This window comes from Porites lutea, chromosome 6 (assembly GCF_958299795.1).
Source record: "Porites lutea chromosome 6, jaPorLute2.1, whole genome shotgun sequence".
Taxonomy (NCBI): Eukaryota; Metazoa; Cnidaria; class Anthozoa; order Scleractinia; family Poritidae; genus Porites; species Porites lutea.
Genome location: NC_133206.1, coordinates 21868533 through 21889665, shown reverse-complemented (window position 1 = coordinate 21889665; position 21133 = coordinate 21868533). Strand labels below are relative to the sequence as shown.

The 21133-nt window shown below is 40.4% G+C and overlaps 1 protein-coding gene and 1 pseudogene across 1 annotated transcript; both read left to right on the top strand.

Annotated features, from left to right (window-relative positions):
* Positions 1–8133: 8133 nt before the first annotated feature.
* On the top strand, positions 8134–12005 carry LOC140942019 (uncharacterized; annotated as a pseudogene).
* Positions 12006–19068: 7063 nt separating this feature from the next.
* LOC140941712 (histamine H2 receptor-like) lies at positions 19069–20640 on the top strand. The gene has a single exon (XM_073390725.1). It carries the CDS (start codon positions 19557–19559, stop codon positions 20496–20498), a length of 942 nt encoding a protein of 313 aa, XP_073246826.1. The 5' UTR covers positions 19069–19556; the 3' UTR covers positions 20499–20640.
* Positions 20641–21133: the final 493 nt, after the last annotated feature.

Here is a 21133-nt window from a genome sequence, read left to right as displayed (position 1 = left end):
TAAACTTTCGATAGTGAAAGTAGCAACCTTAACTTTGGAGTATTTCGCTTAACTTTTGCAAATTTCACTCGTTTGACCGCTGTGAACGCGTGGCCACACTCTGATCTTTCAAATCACAATAATTATTTTGTTGAAGAAAGGTAAAGACAGACGACAAAGAGTCAAGTCCAGGACATCTCCAAATAAATTTTCCAGTTCAATCTGCAGGCATACTTATCATCAAAGTCTTCATAAAACAAGTAAGCAAAAAATGGAATTGTTTTTTGATGCAAATAAAATCTTTGTACCTTCCAATGCAACTAAGGCGCCTGACATTAGTTGTTTTATCTATATTTTTCCGGTGCTGAAGGCGTCAGGAAGACGCGAAAACAGTATATCGCATCAGGGGATGTGCCAAAGAATTGCCTATCTTTTAAACGGGATAAAGATGCAGCTTAGTACTCTTTAGGTCAGTTTCAGGCGCTGGAATTAGCAGACGCACTCTGCGACTGGAAATGGGATGGAAAAAGTGGGCTAGGAACTTAAACCTAAACCCTCAACCCACACTACGCACTTTTAGCATCGTCTCTATTAAAACGATGACCTCAATATAACGGCCAATACCAACAACCACAAATTCGGAAAGTAAACAATGATATTGGTCGTTATTAACTGATACACTAACTAGCTTGCGTAGCAGGCGTCGAAAGGGGAGATCGAGAGACCATTATACACTGAGGTAGTCTAAAAATGGCAAGTAATTTGCGAGAATGAACAATTCCCGCTTGAGACTTTAGATAGATGGTGGCCACATCATCCTAAGATCCTTATCGCTAATATCACAAAAATGATGATCGCGATTTTAACATCACAACGACATCCTATATTGTAACTTTAATAACCAATACAGATGAAGAGCAGAGTCCCTTCAGATTTCCAGGTAGGTTCCGAAACAGCTCAGAGGGAAAGTAGGAAATAGAGTTGAGAACGGATGACTAGAGTTATTTTTTTTCTTTATTTGTTTTTTTGAGGGGAGTTCTCCACTTACGTAAATTATATAAACGTTTTTGTTGTTGTTATTGTTGTGGATTGAAATATATGAAATAAACTCAGTGGGAATAAATACATGAAAGTGAACACGATCTTTACAGTAGAATGAACAATGTTGTTAATATTATCATTATCATTATGTTTTAGAGGATACTGTTTCTTAATGTTCTGAAACAATACCGCATATGTTGTGGTTCAATTTTATCCTTGGTTTAAATTTAATTTTCCTTTGTTTCAAACTCATTATCGTATATTATCATACCCCACCAAAACAAAGCCGGAAAATAAATTTAAACCAAGGATAAAATTGAACTACTGATACCAGTGCTTTGCTTTTTCAGCAAATCTTTTTAGTACCTTCTGCCCGAAGAAATAGAATGGGGTGGCACATTTTCGGATTTTTTGGGGTAAGACAGTTCTTCTAGTCCTCTATTTTTCCGTAAGATCGTCGAGATCAAGCGCTTTGCGTTACGGGCTGCCATCGGGCATGAGTGTCAGAACTACTTAGGGGGCGAGGGCGGTTTGGGAGGACTCGCCCCCTCCCCCTACAGCTATAATCCCCGTCGCCAGCCCCCGGTGGTACATTTGAAACTCAAGATAGCCGCCATTGACGTAAGACGAGCTATATCTCAACGATCTCACGAAAAAATAGGAGACTGTGAACAGTCTACAGTTCTTCATTTTTACGGTTAGCAAACGTACCAGAATATTTGTACTGTAGATGAAAAGTAAAGTGTTCTTCATTCAATCTAAAAAGTGGGTCAATTCATAAAAATAGAGAGTGACTAAGTTGGGATCGCGAACATTACATATTTGCCCAAAAGTGACTAAGATGGGATCTATAATTGTCCAAAGAATAGACTATAATGGGGTAGGGGCACTGAGGGGCCGCGCCAGCGGCACATACCCAGCAAAAATTAACCCAACTAACTCCCGGGCTTTTCCCCCGTCCATGAGAGATAGGCCACTCCACCGGGGACTACCTCCCTTACTCTTTACAAACAGTGTGCGGGTTCTTTAACGTCCCACAGAATTTATAAGTGCTAGGCTAGGCGGGTTGTGAGACGAGACCTACGGTTTATCTTCCTTATCCGAGAAGACTACAAAGTCTAACCGTCTGTCTTTTCAAAGGCAGCACTTTCTCCTCAGTTATTTAAAGACCCTGAATGTTTGTTCGGCCAGGCTTTTGAACCAACGGCCTCTCGCTCGGCAGACCGTCGCTCATTTAATTGAGCTTACCGGGCGGCGGTTTGAAATGACATTTATTGCCCTCATAATTGAAATGCAATGGACATCCATTCCAGACGTAAAGCGTTGAAAATCGGAAATATGTTATTGGTTGAATTCTTTTCCTTGAACTGTCTCTAATTTGTTGATTATTAACGATTTCCAGTGAAATGGTCAGCTGATATATCACGTGACTAACTGGAGCGATACTTATACTTAAGATAAGGCTCTCTGTATACCAAATTTGGGTTCAGCTTTATTCCCTTTGCGGAAGATATAGGTATCATTTTTCTTAAATAAACCTACAGAGCCCATTCCTTAAACTACTTGAATTAAGGTCGTAGCATCACCTTTCCAAACACGGGACAAAAACAGTGGATAACCGAGAGTTAAAGGGGAAGTCAAACACGCGATAAAGACCACCTTTAACGATCTTTAACGTCGTCTTCAGGTGGGTCTTTAGGCGATAAAGGCCGTTTTTGTCACGCATTTATATTAACCCTCACCTTTGACTAGCGTCATAGGTGTTATTGATTAGCCTTCGCTTATATTTATCCGCTGGATAGTGATTTATCCGGTTATCCAGCGTTTGAACAATCGGGGCCTGAACTTTAATTTCAGCCTGAAAGGGATTACAAGGGTTGGCCATCTTTTACATGAATTGACACAAATGGTGAAAAGATGGCGTGAACTTGGGAGGGGATCTGTATAAAGAACTTCACTGACGTTTGGGCAACTAATTCTTATTTAGTGTGCGAGAGTCTTCTCTTGGCTTCATGTGCATTATCAGGTGCCAGGTTTTAATCTCTTTGTAGGCAACGGAATTGAGCCGCGAGGCAATTCAGCACTTCGCTCTTTATGCCTCTCACCGCAAAAGAGCGAGAAGACCTTGGCAATCGATCCATGGCACTTGTGCGTTCACTGTGACTAGAATATTCACCGTTGATGCTGTCGTTGGCATTTTTGCTCGCAAATGCCTGCGATACCTGTTGCTCGCTAATCTTTTGTTGACATACTGAGACAGGTTGTTCTTTCACAGGTGAAATGTCCATGCCTATGATTAATTGTTTCGTTTTATTCTTCATTCTATTCAAAAACCATCATCTTTTACAACTATTAGTATCATGAATATCAGCATGAAATTTCTTGATTTTTCTTTTACTTCCGCCTTACCAATCGGTGAAATGCGATAAGCTGCGAACGCATCCAAACAACCCCCTTTACAAATACACAAGATGTTAGCGGCTCGCAACGAAACCAGAGTTGAGGTAAGTTCAAAAGGATTTGGTACCATATTTTACTAGCAGTTTACTACGAAAAAAAGACTCAAACCCAAGATCAAGATGTCTATCAGCTGTCAGATTTTATTTTGGTTTCGCGATCTGTTAAAATCAACAAAGTAATTACTATAAATTTAAACATGTTACAACATGAAACACTTGCAGATTTAGTCACTACTGAACAGTTGCCTTCATCAAAAAGATTCGCTGGACAATACTGACCCCAGTTACAACAACATACTCCCCGAAGAAGTGTAGTTAACATTCGATAAAGGAGAGTAGGCAGTAAGGCCTACTATCCCCTCCCCAATTAGTAAGGCACTGTGCCTGTGCTATAAGGCAGGAGACTTAAATAAAGTTCATTATTATTATTATCGCCTGGATTTCCCATATATGGAATATTTTTAATAAATAAGAGCAGATTTCACTTTCTAGAAACTAATAGAAAAAAAACCGGATCTTTTACCACAACTCAAAGGAAGTTGTAACTCGATCCTTGCCCTACAGAGCGAGAATCGTCTAGGTAAGTTTGAAGTATAAATCTTTGTGTTCTATGGGCTTACCGTACATTGAAAGTACTTGCGATTACAATATAGAATTCCGTGAAAGGAGATGATACAATCAAACACGCAAAATATCGGTATTCACTCGATCAGTAAAGTTTTCAAACTGGTTTCTCCATTGATATCCAAGTGAGTATGCATGGCGGAGAAACCACTGCCCACGGGCCCGGCAGAATTCAGTTGTTACTTCGCTGACTCTGATTGTAAATCTTAAAGTGCAATATCAATGCTCGGACACTAAGGTTATTTGGGTATACGGTATTCAGCGGTCTTTAAACTGGTATACGGTTTCTTTCGCTTTAATTCGGCCACACCTTTGGGGTATAAGATTTTATGCGCTTCCTCTATGTTTGGGTGTATATAATGAAGAAATTTGGGGGATATACTGGGATGAGTAATTGCTTTGGGTATCAATAACACTGCCCGAACAGGGCTGCTACCTTTTTTTATCTTGAAAGGGTCTGAGAACTCGATTTACCGGGAAGTTTGTTTCGAAGTTTATTCCGCTGTTTCAGTTAGCAGTTCCCAGTCCCCGCCGCGTAGCACCCTATGCGGCCGAGTAAATTCATCCGAGAATTTTGTAAGTGCTAAGAAAGTGAAAGTCTATGATTCTTTCTGAGCAAGCTTTAAAAGGAAATGGCGATACACTTATAATGGCGATAAACTTTCCAAATAAGAAATCGTGCTAGAAAGAAACAGCAGCAGTTTATTTAAAGGGAATATTCTGAAGAAAGAGGTTTTGGCCTCAAGTCCCGGCAATGCAGTGATGTCCAATAGCTTATTGGTTCTTAATTTCGCTGGTACTTATTATAATTTCGCCATGTTGACGAGACAGTATTTCGCGGGGTTTTATTTTAGCGAAATCTTTAGGTAACTATGAAAAAGGGGAATTAAATTTCGCCATTTAAGCGCTTTCCATTTCATTAAAAAAGTCTGAACTGTTTAAATAAAATTTCGAGATAACGGACTTGTACGAATCTAGCGATTCAGATGAAAATGACCGCTACATAATTCACGTTATTTTGCACAACAGAAGATAAAAAATGGGACTTACCAGTTAATTGTTTGAGGACAGTGTATCTATCGAGACGTGTCCTGTAAATGTTGTTGTTAGTACATGTTAATTTTTTTTTTTCTGTGATTTGTATTTTCTATAAGGGCGTTAAATTTCGAAAAAATTTCGTGATTTTTTTCAATCGGGAAAAAAGCGAATGGATGTAATTATGGATCACGGCAAGAGCGTTTCAAAGCCAATCAGTAGAACCAGAAAGGACGAATTAGCGTCTCTCAGAATTATTGCAAAAAGCACAGTTGTCATTTTCGTTTCGACCTTTATTAAATGAGAAATAAATCCGAAATCCGAAATCCGAAATCATCGGTTGATATGCGTTTATGTAAAGTTTAAATTAACGCTAGATCAATTTGGCGATCGGGTTCCCATTTAAAGGGTTTTCTTCGTCTGAATCCCGTCAACTCCACTGTAGGGACCTCGAGGTAGTGTCGTCATTACCCGGGGGGGTACTCGATATATCCCTGGGTGGGGAGGTGCGGCGCGGTCCCTCATACCCTGACCCTGTTTAAGACAAATATCGCTGATTTTCCTACCCTGTTTAAGACAGAATTCCGATTTTTGATATCCTGTTTAAGACAAAAATTGATTAATCGATAGCCTGATTAAGACAAAAAATGATAAATTCGATACCCTGTTTAAGACAAAAATCCCGAAAAACATACCCTGGCTGGCCGCACGTCCCCATTAAGCCCTTATAAGGGAGTACCCCCCCGGGCGTCATTAGCAAGGGTCCGTAATAGCGGGAGTTTATATTTCAGTCAAACGCCGTCTGTAATTTGTTTTTGCCGGCGGGGTGTCCGCAAGACGAGAGTTGACTGTAGTTACAGTCCGGAATTTATTTTTTACATGGGCTTAGACTTTCAGCTCTAATCAGATTTTGTAAGTTCATCAGGACACGGATTCTGGCTTTTAACAATTTTTACCGAATGTCTAAAGGTTGTATCTCTGCTTTCAGCTGAGTATCTGTAACATTTTTGAGAAGAGATTTGCATTGTAGTGTAACAGCTGATAATAAACCGTAGAAGCTGAGAGAGTGTACTCCTAAGTCATGTTTGAAGGCAAACTCTTTGCAAGTTAGGACTTTGTACGTTGTTTCTTATTTGGAGGTGTTAAACCTTAGACATAGCGTGTACCAGGCGTGGCGCCTTTAGCCGTGAAACTCGTCTGCAAAGTGAAAGGCAGTTACAAATCTTCCTCATCTTTTGACTGTGCTACTGATCCCGTGAAATTGCTTTAATTAATTTTCTTCTGTAAAATACTTCTGCCGTCGATTTATCGCATCATTGGTAAACCAGTTCAATGCAGTCGAATGTTGCCTGGCCGGAACTCGTCTTTCCGCCTCGGATCTAAGCACGTTCCACGCGCGATGCGAATTTCGCCAACTAAACCTTTGCTACGCGAGGCAAAAATTGCTTCACTAACTTTCTTTATGTTAAAAGAGTTGAACTATAATACCTGTTCTTGAATCACGATTTGAGAGTTGACTAGATTCACAAAGTTTGTTTCGGCCCAGTATCTCAATATTATTGTTTAAGAAAGGGGTCCATTACCTTTACCACTTCCTTAGTGTCAACAACATTGAGTTTGCAACAAAAAAATGAAATCGAGGCCGTAGTTTGCCAGTTTTAAGTCGAAGAAAGGTTTCCATTTTCCACTGTTAGTGGTTTCCAGCCAAGCTAGCTGTATTGAGAGATTTGTTGAAGGAGCAGCAGTCTCTTCCAAATCCATGCACAACATGAGACTTTCTATTTGCTTGGTCCTTGTACGGCGTTAATTCACAATAACGTTTGCCTTACCTTTAGGTTGCTCACAATTCCCTATTTTGCCGTAAGATCGTCGAGATCTAGCACTTACTGTTTCTGGCGGCCTACCTAGTTTCAAAAGTTCAAGGGTAAAATTGCTTTAAGGATAAGCTAAATTCCGTCATTGAGATAGAATGACAAGTAGCACTTCGCTGTTAGTAATTCTTCGACCGCCTTTTCAAACAAATGGAAACTTTTCCTTATTTAAATTTTATGTTTGTTGGCTTGCCCCTTTGTCCCCCTTAAAGTTAACCCATCCAACGATTCCTTTTCCTTTTTTATTGAGAAACAAAACTATGTAGGTAGCTAAGCGACGTCAAACCTAAACTAAACCCCAGTTAGTTCATGTAACTGTCAGTTTTATCCGTTTTTGTATGTGTATTTATACAAATCCGTATTTTTTCTTTTTGTTTTAGTTTTTTTTCTTGTTTCAGTAATATGTTTATTTTTCTGTGCTGTAATAAAGCATTAGATAAAAAATAAAAAACGTTGTTTCAACCTACCGAGGGGGCAGGCATTGGTGTACTCGTCCCCTATGTAGATTTGATACTCATCCCCGGGTTGTACTCCAGATTTTAAGTGACGGGGATGATTCGAATGGGGGCAAAATCAAAACCCAAAAAAATCTCTGAACCAAAAATTAACCCCCAAAAAATCCCATGGCGAATTTCCGAGTATTAAAAATGCTATAACACGAAAAATAAATTAGAAATTGAATATTTGTGTTTGCGGTTGAGATTCGCGGGCACCACCACGAGTTTTCAGATTGTTATGAATACCTAAAAACCCCTACTTAAATCAAGCCACCAAAAAAATAATTGCCAAATTTTCCTGCGCAAAAAAATCCCCGAATCGAAATTTTCAAACCCAAAAAAATTCTTCGATCATCCCTGCGCTCGAAATCCGGAGTACCCCTCCCCCCCTCTGGGGGCCGTCCGTACAGGTAAGGTGCGCATGTTCGTTCCCGATGATCTTTCTGGAAAAAAGGGGACTGTGAACAGTCTACCCTTAACTTTGCTAAATTCTAACTTCCATTTCATACCACTTTGTTACACCTTTGGCGCGAATCAACAGTAACCAAAACAGATCGCGACTTTCGATAAAACAAATTCTAAAAGACAGGTCATATTTCATATCATTCTGTTTCATTTTAAAGGCATCTGTCATGGACTACATAGACGAGGTTCATGAGGTACTTCAAATTGGCGTCATCGTTGCCTTTCATCTTCTCCAAACTGGGCGCGTTCTCGCAGCCGTCGATTTACTCAAGGAATGTTTGCTTCTTCTCAAAACCAAGGCACTTGAAATTGAAAAGAAACCGCTTGCATTAATTCGCGATTGTATATATCTTTATTTAACAATTGGGTATATTCGTGTAAAGGACCACACAAATGCGATGGAATCTGGCAGAGAATTCCTCGTTTTAGCTAGAAGAACTGGCAGAAGAGACTTGGAACTGAAGGTGACTTATAAACTGGCCGAATTGCATATGCTTTGTGGTAAGTATCAAGAAGCAAAAAAACTTTTTTTGAAAGCACTCGGCGTCTTCAAAGAAACGGGAGAACGACAGGGTTTGATAACCTGCTACGGAAACCTAGGAAGCGTACTTTGTTACCTTGGCGAAAGTGCGGAGGCAAAAGATTGTCACGAAAAAGCACTTGCTATTGCAAAGGAACTTGGAGACAGATTTAAAGAGGCCACTTGTTACGGAAACTTGGGGAATGTGTATCGCTATCTAGGTGAACATGGCAGAGCTAAAGCTTATTACGAAAGAGCTCTTTCGTTGACCAGTAGATATGGCGATATGGAGGAAGAAGCCTCTGTATTTTACTCGGGCCTGGGAAATGTGGTTCAGTCTCTTGGTGATAATGCCAAGGCTTATGAAAACCTAGAAAAAGCACTGAAGATAGCGAAGGATATTGGCGACAGGATGAAAGAAGCTTTCTGTTGTGGAAACCTGGGAAGGGTGTTTCATTCTCTTGGTAAGCATGGCAAGGCTGTAGAGTATATCGAGAAAGCAGTTGCGATTACCAAAGAAATTGGTGACAAGAATGGAGAAGCATTTGCCTACATAAGTCTGGGAAATGTGTTGAGGTCTACGGGAGAATATTTCAAAGCAGAAGAATATCTCCAAAAAGCGCTTGTGGTCATAAAAGAGATGAACTATGGAAAGAAACAAGCCACAGTGGTGTGTTACCATAATCTGGGAACCGTGTGTCATTCTCTCGGAAAATATGCCAAGGCTAAGGAATATTTCGAAAACGGTCTTCAGGTCGCTGAGGAAATAGAACACAGAAAAATGAAGTCCTCATGCTGTGGAAGCTTAGGAGGTGTGCTTCATTCTCTTGGTGAATACGCCAAGTCACAAGAATACGCCGAAAAGGCACTTGCTATATCAAGTGAGCTTGGGGACAAAGAAAGAGAAGCACAAGATTGTGGAATCCTGGTGGCTGTGCTTCATTCCCTCGGTGAATGTGACAAGGCTAAAGAATACCTCGAGAGGGCATTAAAGATTCAAAAAGAAATTGGTGACAGGGCAGGTGTGGTAACAAGCTACATAAACTTCGGAGAACTGTATCGGGCTACTGGTGAATATGCTACGGCGAAGGATCACTTGGAAAAAGCACTCGTAATAACAAACGAATTTGGTGGCTACGAAAAGGAAAAAAAGGCCTTTTGTCACGGAAATCTCGGAAAGGTGTTTATGTGTCTCGGTGAACCTACCAGAGCGAAAGAACATCATGAAAAGGCACTGGAAATCAGAAAAGAAATTGGTCTCAAACAGGGAGAAGCATCAGACTACGTGGGCCTTGGGGCGGTGTTTCAGATTCAGGGTAGATATGCCAAGGCTAAAGAATATCTCGAAACGGCACTTGAGATCCAAAAGGAAACTGGCCAAAGAGAAGGAGAGGCGCAAGGTTACATAGAACTTGGAGATGTCTTCATTTCTCTTGGCGAATATGACCAGGCTAAAGAATGTCAAGCGAAAGCGCTCGCAATTGCAGAGGAAATTCGCCATAGCGTATTAGAAGTAAAAAGTTACGTACTATGTGGAAGTGTATCTGTGCTTCGCGGCGATTATGCTCAGGGAAAAAAATGGCTCGGACAGGCACTTGGGATCGCAAAAGAAACTGGCGACAAAGGAATGGAAGTATCGTGCTACTTACAATTAGGTAAACTGTTTCAGTTTCTTCATGAATATTCCAAGGCTCAAGAAAACTTCGAAAAGGCACTAACGATGTCAAAACAAATGGGGAAACGAATAGCAGAAGCATCAAGTTACGGAAATCTTGGAAATGTGTTTCTATCTATCGGCGAAAATGCCAAGGCTAAACAATATTACGAGAAAGCACTTTCCATGAGCAAAGAAACGGAATGCATCGAAAATGAGATGAGGGCGCTTGGAAGCCTTGCCATGATAATGCTATTGGAAGGCAACATAGATGAAACTAAATCGTCTATCCTGGTCAGCATTCACAAGTTTGAAAAAATACTAGGTTTAATGACAGATACGGCTGACCATCTAAAGATATCATTATTTGATGAGCACTTTAGTTTCTACCAGTTTCTGAGTTTACTGTTCTGCCGCACTCAAAATCCTGACCAAGCACTTTACGCTGCAGAGCTTGGACGAGCAAGAGCCCTGGCAGATTTAATGTCGGTTCAGTACTCCGTGCCGAAACAAATATCACACAATCCACAGACGTGGACGGGCATTGAAACCGTTATGAAGAATGAACGCAAGTGTACCTGTCTTTACATTTCCTATGCATTTCACTTCATTCTTTTGTGGGTTATTAAAGCAGACGAATCCATACGTTTGCGAATAATAGATGTCAATACCTGTTTCGTTGACAAAGTCTCTCTAGGATCTGTGGATGAAATGTTTGGCATCGAAATCGTGAGGCAATTCCATACCTTATCTCAAGAGAAGTGTGAGGATCGGTCCTGGTTTTCTTCCGTTGCCAAGAAAGACAGCCTTGCTGCCAACCGCCTTGTAGGAGAGGATGAAGACGAAAATCAGCAACCCATTCCTACTCTTTCTGAGTGTTACAATATGATCATCGCCCCTGTGGCCGAATTCCTTGAAGAGGCCGAAATTGTTATTGTTCCTGATCGCTGCTTTTTCAAGGTTCCGTTTGCGGCGTTACAAGATAAAAATGGAAAGTATTTATCAGAATCTTTCAGGATCCGCATCGTTCCCTCGTTGACAACTCTCAAGCTCATTCATGACATTCCAGCAGACTATCACAGCCAGACTGGTGTACTGATAGTGGGTGATCCTGATGTTGGTGAGGTGCTGTACAGAGGAGCTGTTTATAAACCGCCAAGATTGCCTTTTGCAGAAATGGAAGCTGAAATGATTGCACAACTGTTGGGAGCGAAACCTTTAGCAGGAAAGAAAGCAACCAAACGGGCTGTTCTTCGAAGCATCGATTCCGCTAGTCTTATACATTTTGCTGCCCATGGTAATGCCGAAAGAGGAGAAATTGCTCTTGCTCCTCCACCACTCGTTGAAAGGAAACCTCAATATCCCAGTGGACAAGGGGAAAAGAGACCTCCAAATGAAGAAGACTATTTATTGACAATGGCAGACATCTCACAAGTTCGACTTCGAGCCAAACTGGTAGTTCTTAGCTGTTGCCACAGTGCGCGTGGACAAATCAAAGCCGAGGGAGAGGTAGGGATCGCTCGAGCGTTTTTAGGATCCGGGGCACGCTCAGTGTTGGTGGCACTGTGGCCATAGAAGACAAAGCAACAAAGCAGCTCATGAGTCGTTTTTACGAGCACCTTGTTCATGGGAAAAGTGCCAGTGAATCTCTTCATCAGGCCATGAAGTGGATGAGAGAAAACGGCTTCTCTGACGTTGGACAATGGGCTCCTTTCATGCTGATTGGAGATGACGTGTCTTTTGATTTTCAGAATTAAATGCACGATGAAAATTGCTTGAAAGCGTTTATAACCGAACAATCTGCAAAACGCCTTTCGGAAAAACGCTGTTATCAATGTTATGTTTTTCAAGACTTTGTGTCAAGGACAACCTGTTCAGATACCGCTTCTTCATTGAAATAGGAACAATTCTAGAAGAGGTTAGAGTCCGAGTGTAGTTCTTAATTCCGAGTGTAGTCTCCTCCGCCTTTTTCACCTGGAGCAGTAGCAGTGAGTCTGATGTCTATAATATGCGATCTACTGGTTTACGAAGTAAACGCAATTCCCTGGAATAAACTAAGGTTTACATGAAGTTACTTCAGTGTAACTATCTGGTGCCCATCTTGGAAGCTATTCCTCCCTTCGAATTCTAAGTATCTCTTGATTAGACTTAAAATTTTTTCAAAGTTCCTTTTATCGTCATGATGATGGTGAAATTTAAGTTAAAACCAAAACAATAACAACAGCAAAATCTGTGACCTTCTGGGTCAATGCTCTTGAACTTGAGGTGTCTTAGCAACAAAAGGTCACAAAAAGAGTTAAGGACCAAATCACCAGTAGTCCAGGGGCACAAACTGTTACAAAACTAAAAGTGATTTATATTTGCCATCACATACAGCAGTAACTTACTGCTTTGGCAAAAATGATTTATGAGTACTACCGCGTAACTTGTTTAACAGTGGCGGATCCAGGGGAGGAGCCCGGGTGGCCCGGTTCCCCCTTATTCTTAGACCAAAATGAGGCCCGAAGGGCCGAAAAAATTTTTTTTGAGACCGCCCCCCCCCCACCCTCATCTCAGGGTCTGGATGACCTCCAATCCCCCCCCCCTCCCCTTATCTGAAGGTCTGGATCCGCCACTGTTTAATGAGCGAAGTTTGTGTGTTCTCATGGTCATATTTTCCAAGGAATAATGGTTATTTTTAGGGTAAAAATGTTAATATTGACCATGCTAAGTGTTTTGTACTATTTCTTTGATATTTTGATGTTTTGAACTTGAGGAGGCCTAATTAACACAAGCTATATAGTTTCCTTTAGGCCTCCTTGCCATTACTGTCTACATTTTTCGATGTGTACCTTTTTTGTAATTGTAATAATCTATCTGTGTTTCAAACAATACAAATACAAAGTAAGAGGTATACCTGCATGTCTCTAAAGTTTCGTAACTTATATGACCCACTCCTCTGAGTTTCCTTATTTTGAACGGTTTTCGACTGTCCTGGTCTTTTTCACTTTCACAAGTATCTGTTGTTTCAGTTAATTGTTAATTGTTCTTTAATTTTTTTTAATGGGAGCCTTGAGCAACTCTGACGGAGCTGCCGGTGAAAACGTCATTATTTCCTGCATTGTGAAGTTTCCAAATCGCTCAGCTTTTCAAGTGACTGTTTAAAAAACGCGCAGGAGTGTATTATCAAGGTTAAAAACTCGAGACGAACCGAGATTTTTCAACCTGGTAATACACGACTGCAAGTTTTTTGAACGGCTTCAAAATCTCTGATATAGATCAAGTCATTCTTGCACTGATATTTAGATTTTGGGTTATTTTGATCTACAAAATTAGACTTAAAGTTTCGCCGTGTCTATGAGATGTAAAGACACTCATTAGACCATAATTTTGAGTTTTTGAAGAGTCGAGAATTGTCCTGGAGTTGAACTCTTTGAGGGTGGTTTCCTATTATAGGAAAGGTTATTTGAAAATTACACGCACGATACTCCAAACAAGTGAACATGCTCTGAGGCATTCGCTTTCGGATACCGAAGTAAGTAACAAATTTTATTTCAGTTTTCAGCTGCCATTCCAGTGGCACCGATACGGAAATATTGGACAGGGGAGTCCGCAGCTTCGCTCTTTAATACTTTGTTTCACCGAACACCCGCTAGCCAGTTCAGCCTTGTGACCCCAAAATTTAAACTTGGTAGGTCTGCCTGGCTAGGGCATAATTACAACACAGCACCAACGAAAGAAGGTCTGATATGCATACTTACTGTTTTCAGTGATACACGTCTATTCACAAATAAGGATGATTATGAAAAAATTGAAACGAAAACAAGTTTTGTAAACTTTCCGCTGCATGAACGATGTCGAAGGGTCATGTGACGGAATAACCGAATCCTTTTGTGGGACTTTCAACAATCGTGGATTAATTGAAATTGTGTCGGCCGAATACTGTAACGTGTGTCGCGTCTTGGTGAGAATAGACTGCAAAACAGTCCGTATTTTTGCGTATTCAAGTACGCGCGAGCAGTCAAACAAAAGGTCTGGAACAAGGTTGAAAACAGAGAGCGAGACTCGCCTCACAAGCCCTACGGGCATGTGAGGATAGGGCGCTTCGCGCGCGTAAGACTCTTACGCCACGCTTTACCGATTTTTTTACTCATTTTTGAGAAAAATCCGACTGTTTTGCAGTCTAAGACAGGAGATGCCCATAGAAGCAACAGCCTTGCTCCACCGTAGTCGATGATTGGATTATTAATATTATGGGAGACAGCCTGTCTCCCATAATCCATTAAAAAAAGAGAATAATATTCTTTCTTGCATTTACTTCACCTCCTTCGTCTTACAAATAGAAAACTCTTTATTATTTTTAACTCCGCGACCAACGCAATGGAAACCAATCGAGTAAAGGAGCGCGTCTTTTATATGAGCTGCTTTGACCGGTTTACGAAACTGAAACGCAACGATTGATGAAATAGAGGTAAGTCCGCTCATTTCTTTTGGCATTTGAAAAATATTTGTCTGGCCGTCGCACGCAGTCAGATCTAACGCACTTTACGCATTAAACCGGTACGGTGATTGACAGCTACCGATTCTTTTACGAGAGTAGTCGGTCTTTAGCTGGCTTTCCGAAAGCTTATTTATTCAGTTATTATGCCGCACATTGAGAAACTGCGCACAGTAAGTACATGTTGCAAAAGACAATAGGGTCTTTAAGATCCAGCGACGCGGACGACAACGAGAACGTCAAAAAAACAATAGGTTTAATTAGCAAAAAGCAACTTTGCACGTGCATCACACTTTTTTGTACATTTCTTTCACGTTTTTGCACGACTACGACGTGAAAATGCCTAATTTCGCGTTTAATGGAGGACGTAAACAAGCAACGACGAAATTTTATTTCTCTTTCTGGGCTTGAATACGGTCCCTTGAAATTCAGCTTCAGGAGGGTTCGCCTACAATTGACAAAGTAAGTGGTTAGGAATAATCGCTATAAAGACTGAAAGAACGCAAATTCACTTTTTAAGCGACGTTCTTGTCGCCGTCGCGTCGTTGGATCTTAAAGTCTCTAATAGCATTCTGGGCGATGGTAAACATGAACTTAGCGCAATAAACATGTCGTACTCCCCTGACAAAAATTGTCATGTTACCCCCCTACCTTCCCATAACGGCCACCTCTCCACAACGGCCACTTTCTTCTGTCCCCAAGGTCGCCGTTGTGGAGAGGTTTGACTGTATTTCGTTTCATTTAGCGGGATTTTATTTAGCACTAAGTATCACTAATTAGACACATGGTTAAGGATATATATAGGGATGGATAAACAACAAGTTGACATGTTTTCATTGCTGCAAAACAATGATCTTAACGTAAAAAAACGTTTCTCCCTCGAGCGAAATTACGTCGGTTAATGGTACGGACAGTGAATGTTGCAGTTTCAGTTTTAATACACTTAGAATCAAAATAATTTTCTTACATATTTAGTAAATTAACAGTGTGCCTTAATTACTCGATTAAAGTCGCCCTCGAATGAACGCCGCACCTAATCGGAAGAATGCGGCGTTCATTCGAGGATTATAGGAATAAAACGAGGTGGAACTCGGTATTGTGATGATGATGTCGTGATCCAGGCAATTCGACTCTATCTCAGCAAAAGAGCGATTCAAGAGAACCTTCAACATCTTTCTGTTTTACATAATGTTTATTAATGATTTACAAGGACTGTTGTCACGCAGGGATTTGAAAAAATGAGGGTGATTTCGAAATAAACGCTGCATCGGAAATGCTGAAGATTTTATAAACACCGAGGCGTTAAATCGAGTAAATATGATATTGGTAAAGAATTAAACATTAAGCAGTTGAAATGACTTCCCTTGATGGTTTTAGCTTTAGTAATTATTTTCTTGATTGACGGCGATCAAGTTCTTGCTGATGAGTGAACCAGTGGTGTCATATTTATTCAAAAACTGTTTAATTAATGGCCAATGAGTGTCTTTAAAGCTGATAAAGGCACGGCTAAACTTTACGTCCAAAATCACCCCAAATCTAAATATTAGTGCAAGAATGAGAATGAGATCTAAATCAGTGATTTTGAAGCCGTTCAGAAAAAAGCTCGCAGTCGTGTATTATCAAGTTTAAGTTTATAAGACCTATAAAATCCTTTGTCAATAGTCTACTAGATTATTGCCCATATAAATAGTGCCTTGGTTAGAAACATATCAACTGAGATTCGTTTAAATTTCATTTCATTTTCGTGACATTTCAATGCAGTCACACTTAAGAAAAACACTGTCATGGACGACGCGGTCGACGTTTTTGAAGCTCTTCTTTTTGGCTTTCCGGTTTCCGACTTTCCTCCTCAATTCCACTTATGTGCTGAAAGCCGTGGACTTGTCCAAGGAATGTTTGATTCTCGTCAACCAAAAAGCTCTAAAAATGAAACTGGATTGGCTACAGCTGAAATTAAGGACTGGATATATTACGGACTGTTTTAAGGGTACTGTCTGTTAAAAGATTACTCGTGTGCGATAGAATGGAGAAGAAAGGTTCTGGTCTCGGCTCGAAGGCGTGGCAACAGAAATGTAAAACGAAGGGTCACCTTTAGCGTTATACCGGAAAAATTGCATCATTACAAAGGCATATACCAAAAAGCAAAAGAGCTTTACGCTAAAGCGCTCAGCTTTATGGTGCATGCTGGTGAGAAGACCTTGGAACTTAGTTGTTACGGAAACATGGGGACTTTGCATTGGTCAATGGGGAAATATTCCGAGGCGAAAGAGTATCTTGAAAAGCACTTGCCATAGCTATAGAAATCGGCTTCCGGAACAAGAACCTTAGTGCTACTCAGAGCTCGGAAAATTGGTTCACTTTCTTTGTGAATACGCAATTGCTAAAGTCAACCAGGAAAAAGCACTGGCGATATCAATAGAAATAGGTGACAGAAGGAATGAAGGCTTGTGCTATCAATCAATCTGGCAACTGCGTTTCAGTCGCTTGGTAAATATACAACAGCTAAAGAACACTTTGTAAACGCAATTGCGATCATCCTTGCAAAAGAAATCGTTGATAGGGAAAATAAGGCCTCTTGCCTCGCGAAATTAGGAAGTTTCTTTCATTCTGTTGGTTATTATTCCAAAGCTAAAGAATATCTGTAAACAGCAATCGCGATCCGCAGTAGAAATCAGTGACAACAAAAGTGAGGCCTTGTATCACGGACAACTTGGACGGGTGGGGTTTTTCTCTCCACCTTTGAATAGACTGAATATGCTAAGGCAAAGGAATGATACGAAAAAGCACTTTCAATCACAAAAGAATTGTGCGATTAGAAAAGTCAGCCAGCGTTCTACACCAACCTGGGACGGTTGGGGAATATGTCAAGGCTGGCGAATGTTACGACAAAGAACTTGCTGTCACAAAAGAGTTGGGCGACAGAAGAACTGAATAAGGCACGTTTAACGTCGAATCGGGAAATATATGTCGTTCTGTTCGTCAACATGCCAAGGCAAAAATATATTATGAAAAAGCACTTGAGATCGCAATGGAGATTGGCCACAGGGAGAATAAAATCTGGTGTAACACAAATCTTGGAAATGTATTGCAGCCTGTCGGCGAGCTTGCTAAGGCTATTGAATATCACGAGCGAGCACTTGCGATCGCAAAGGACAACCTTGTCCCCAGGGCTTTTTCCCTGGCTTTGAGAAACGGGAAAAGCGCCTGGGGACGAGGTTGACACAAACAAAGAAGCCGTCACATTGGCGACTTAAGCGAGGCCGGCCTTATCACCTCACTACAGTTTAGGAAATATGTTTTATTCTCTCGGTAAACTTGCTAAAAGCAAGGAATGTCTCGAAAGAAAAACCTTTTCGAAGTGAAAATTTGTATAAATATTAGGATATTGGTTTTTACCTGATCTAATACTTCATGAAAGTAAAAACTCAGAAGGATAGGTTGCTTATCATATGATTTAGTTTCTTGAGTACACAGTCAGTCCTAAAAAAAAAAGGTTTTCTGTAAGACTTCACATTAAAATCAAGTATTACTTCCTATCACACCGGCTGTAAGGCTATAGGCTATTCTCGAATATTTAAAGAAGCTGACACCTGACATCCCCTAAATTTCTGTTTTTAAAAAAACGTTTTATTGAGATGATGAAACCTTTAATATAAAGCTCCAATATCCACATACAAATTCTACAGATCTATCTCCATACATTTTATATTTCCTTAAAGAAATAGTTGGGGTTGAAAAAATGTGTTCATATATCAAATCATTTTTACTGTGGTCACCATATTTTATTAGTTCTTGTAACATTTCTACTTGATTGTTGTTGTTGTTATTAAGAGAAATTTCGTGTTGGTCACCTTGGGAGCTATTGACCCCTTCATACTGGATGATAAGCTACTGATGTCAATGGCTTAAGGGCAAATTGTTTTTAAAGGGCATTAAGTATATTTATATTGCTCCCCGGCTTACTTAATAGGTGATATTATAAATTCAAATTCAGCTTAGCTTCCATTTAAGTATCGTCTAGTGTATAACTTTAATTGTGTAGTGCATCTATAAACACACAACTTTCAAATAAGAGTCTTCGGTGTTTCAAAATTTTTCACACAGAAAGATCAGTAATAATAGAAGGACTGACTCAAGCGATACTGATAACCCTTCCTTAGCCGCCGCTTCTCTTTTTTTGGCTGAATTATTATGCAGGGGCAATACATTTTAGAAGCAACAATATTTACCCTCTAGATGTGATCAATAATTTATATGAACATTTTCTGCAGAGAAACTTCAGGTTAATGTCATCATTGTCATTCTGTCGCCTTGCTTTCATAATCAATTGTATAATTTTTTTTTTAAAATGTCTTACGTTCCTAATGTATATCGTGCGTCAGTTTCTTGAAACACGCTTTGAAACGAACGCAAGTTCGATATCATAGAGATAACGCTTTTCAAAAATATCGTTGAGTAAAAGTCAGCGGATTTTTCACAAAGACTTCAACAAGGCTAACGGAAAACCGTAATGATGGGCGTATAAAGAAGCAATTCCCTGGCTGAATTTGATTAGCACTGTCAAAGCCGATTGCATTCGATCCGCGAGGAGGCCAAGATTAAATTCTTAACTGATTCCTTCAGGAGCGATCGATCACAGATATTGTTCAAAATCTCTGGCAGATGCTTACGCAACGGATAGTTCCTTCTGGGCCCAGACCACAAAGATACAATTGCCTGGTGCATCCTTCTATTTGCAACGACTTCAGGAAACTGGACAAGACGAAACATAAAACTACATTTTCCACTACATGAACACTTTAGCTACAAACGTAGGACATTTACCCTTATGTAAGGAAACATTCAAAATATGATTATCGTTGCTATCTTTGGCCTGATTTGAAAGGGAATACACTCGAACGCATGATTGGACGAATGTGATATCAAGCGGTTCAATGGCAGAGGTTAGCAACACAACAAACTGCGACCAAACTCTAGAGATAACATTCTGGGTCCTTAACTTAACCATAGGTGCTGTCACCCTCTCTGGAAATATTATAGTTTTGGCCGCCATAGTAACGAACTCAACTCTCCGTCAATATCCGTTAAATCAATTTCTTGCCTCATTAGCTGTCAGCGACATCATCATGGGCGCATGCGTCAGTCCCACTTACTCTTTGTTTTGCCTTGGGTGCCTGGATTACCCGCTGAGCAAATACTGCCGGCTCATGGAGGGTCCAAAAGACATTGCTCTCAGCTCCAGTAGCCTTAATTTACTTGTTATTTCATGTGATCGCTACTTAGCAGTTTACTGGCCTCTTCGGTACCAGACAATCATGACTTCTCGGAGAGTTGTCCTACTTTTTTGTCTCTCATGGGGGGTGGCCTTGACAGTTGCTGGAATCCGCCACGTTTGGACGCACACGAAGCAAGGAGCTGAATTAGATCACATCGACAGCGTCTACAACATATGGCTTATCACCTTGTTTGTCGTTATCCCTTGCATAATTATCACTATAATCAATATAAAAATCACGCTGGCCATCAGAAAACAAGTACAGCGTATGCAGGATATTGCTCTTGAAATTGCGCATGCCCAAAATGAGAACGAGGCTAATAGCCCGGATGAAAGTCAAGTTGAGGTACTACGAAACCGAAAAGGAACTTTTGCTTGTGTTTTAGTCGTCATGGTGTTTGTAGTATGCTGGATTCCACGGGTAATTTTTAACTTTCAGTACCGTACAAAAGGTAATCTTGCTGCGGTAAACACGCTAGTCCAGAAACTTTCAATGTTTTTCTTAATAGCACAGTCATCTGTGAATCCATTTATTTATTCCTTCTGTCGAGCTGATTTTCAAAGGGCTGCTGCCAAGATTTTAAAATGTAATAGCCACTGAAAAACGTGCTCTATACTCTAAGACTGTGTTGGTCTCTACGAAAAATAAGAAACGACAAGCGATTTCACCACAACTAAGAAAGCCAGGAGCTGAAGCTCAGGAATGGAGATTACCAAAGGTACCAATTTTTTTCCATTTTCAGGGAGTGGCCCAAACTTACCCCACTGAAAATGAACCAAGAGTCAAATTGATGAAGGCTAGCAGGCCTTTTGGCGCGAGTTTATTGAAAAAATTGGGATGAGAGCGAAAAAAGGGAAGAAGGGGCTGGAGGAAGAAAGAAAAGAAAACATTTCTGACCTTATTTCAGGGAGAGATAAATCATATAGACCTAGGTACGGTTAAAAGTTTTGAGGTTATGCATTACAAGAGAATGGACACGCAACGGAGAGATTTTGAATCACGCTCACCGGGGGCTGCAAATGTCAAATTCAAGTGTCAAAATCTCAGATTAGGAAATGAACAGTTAGAAACTAAACAAAATAATTTTTACGGACGGACTTGCCAGTAAAACCTTACTTTAATGAAAATACAAGAACAGTAAATGGACACGTAAAGGAAAAGCCTGTTACGTGGTACAAACTGAAGATTGTCGTTTGCAATAAACATGATTCTCAGGCTGCGTTCACATGGCAACG

Bases quoted from the DNA above. Each gene is read 5' to 3' on its own strand.
- LOC140941712 (XM_073390725.1), top strand. From the start codon at position 19,557: ATGGCAGAGGTTAGCAACACAACAAACTGCGACCAAACTCTAGAGATA.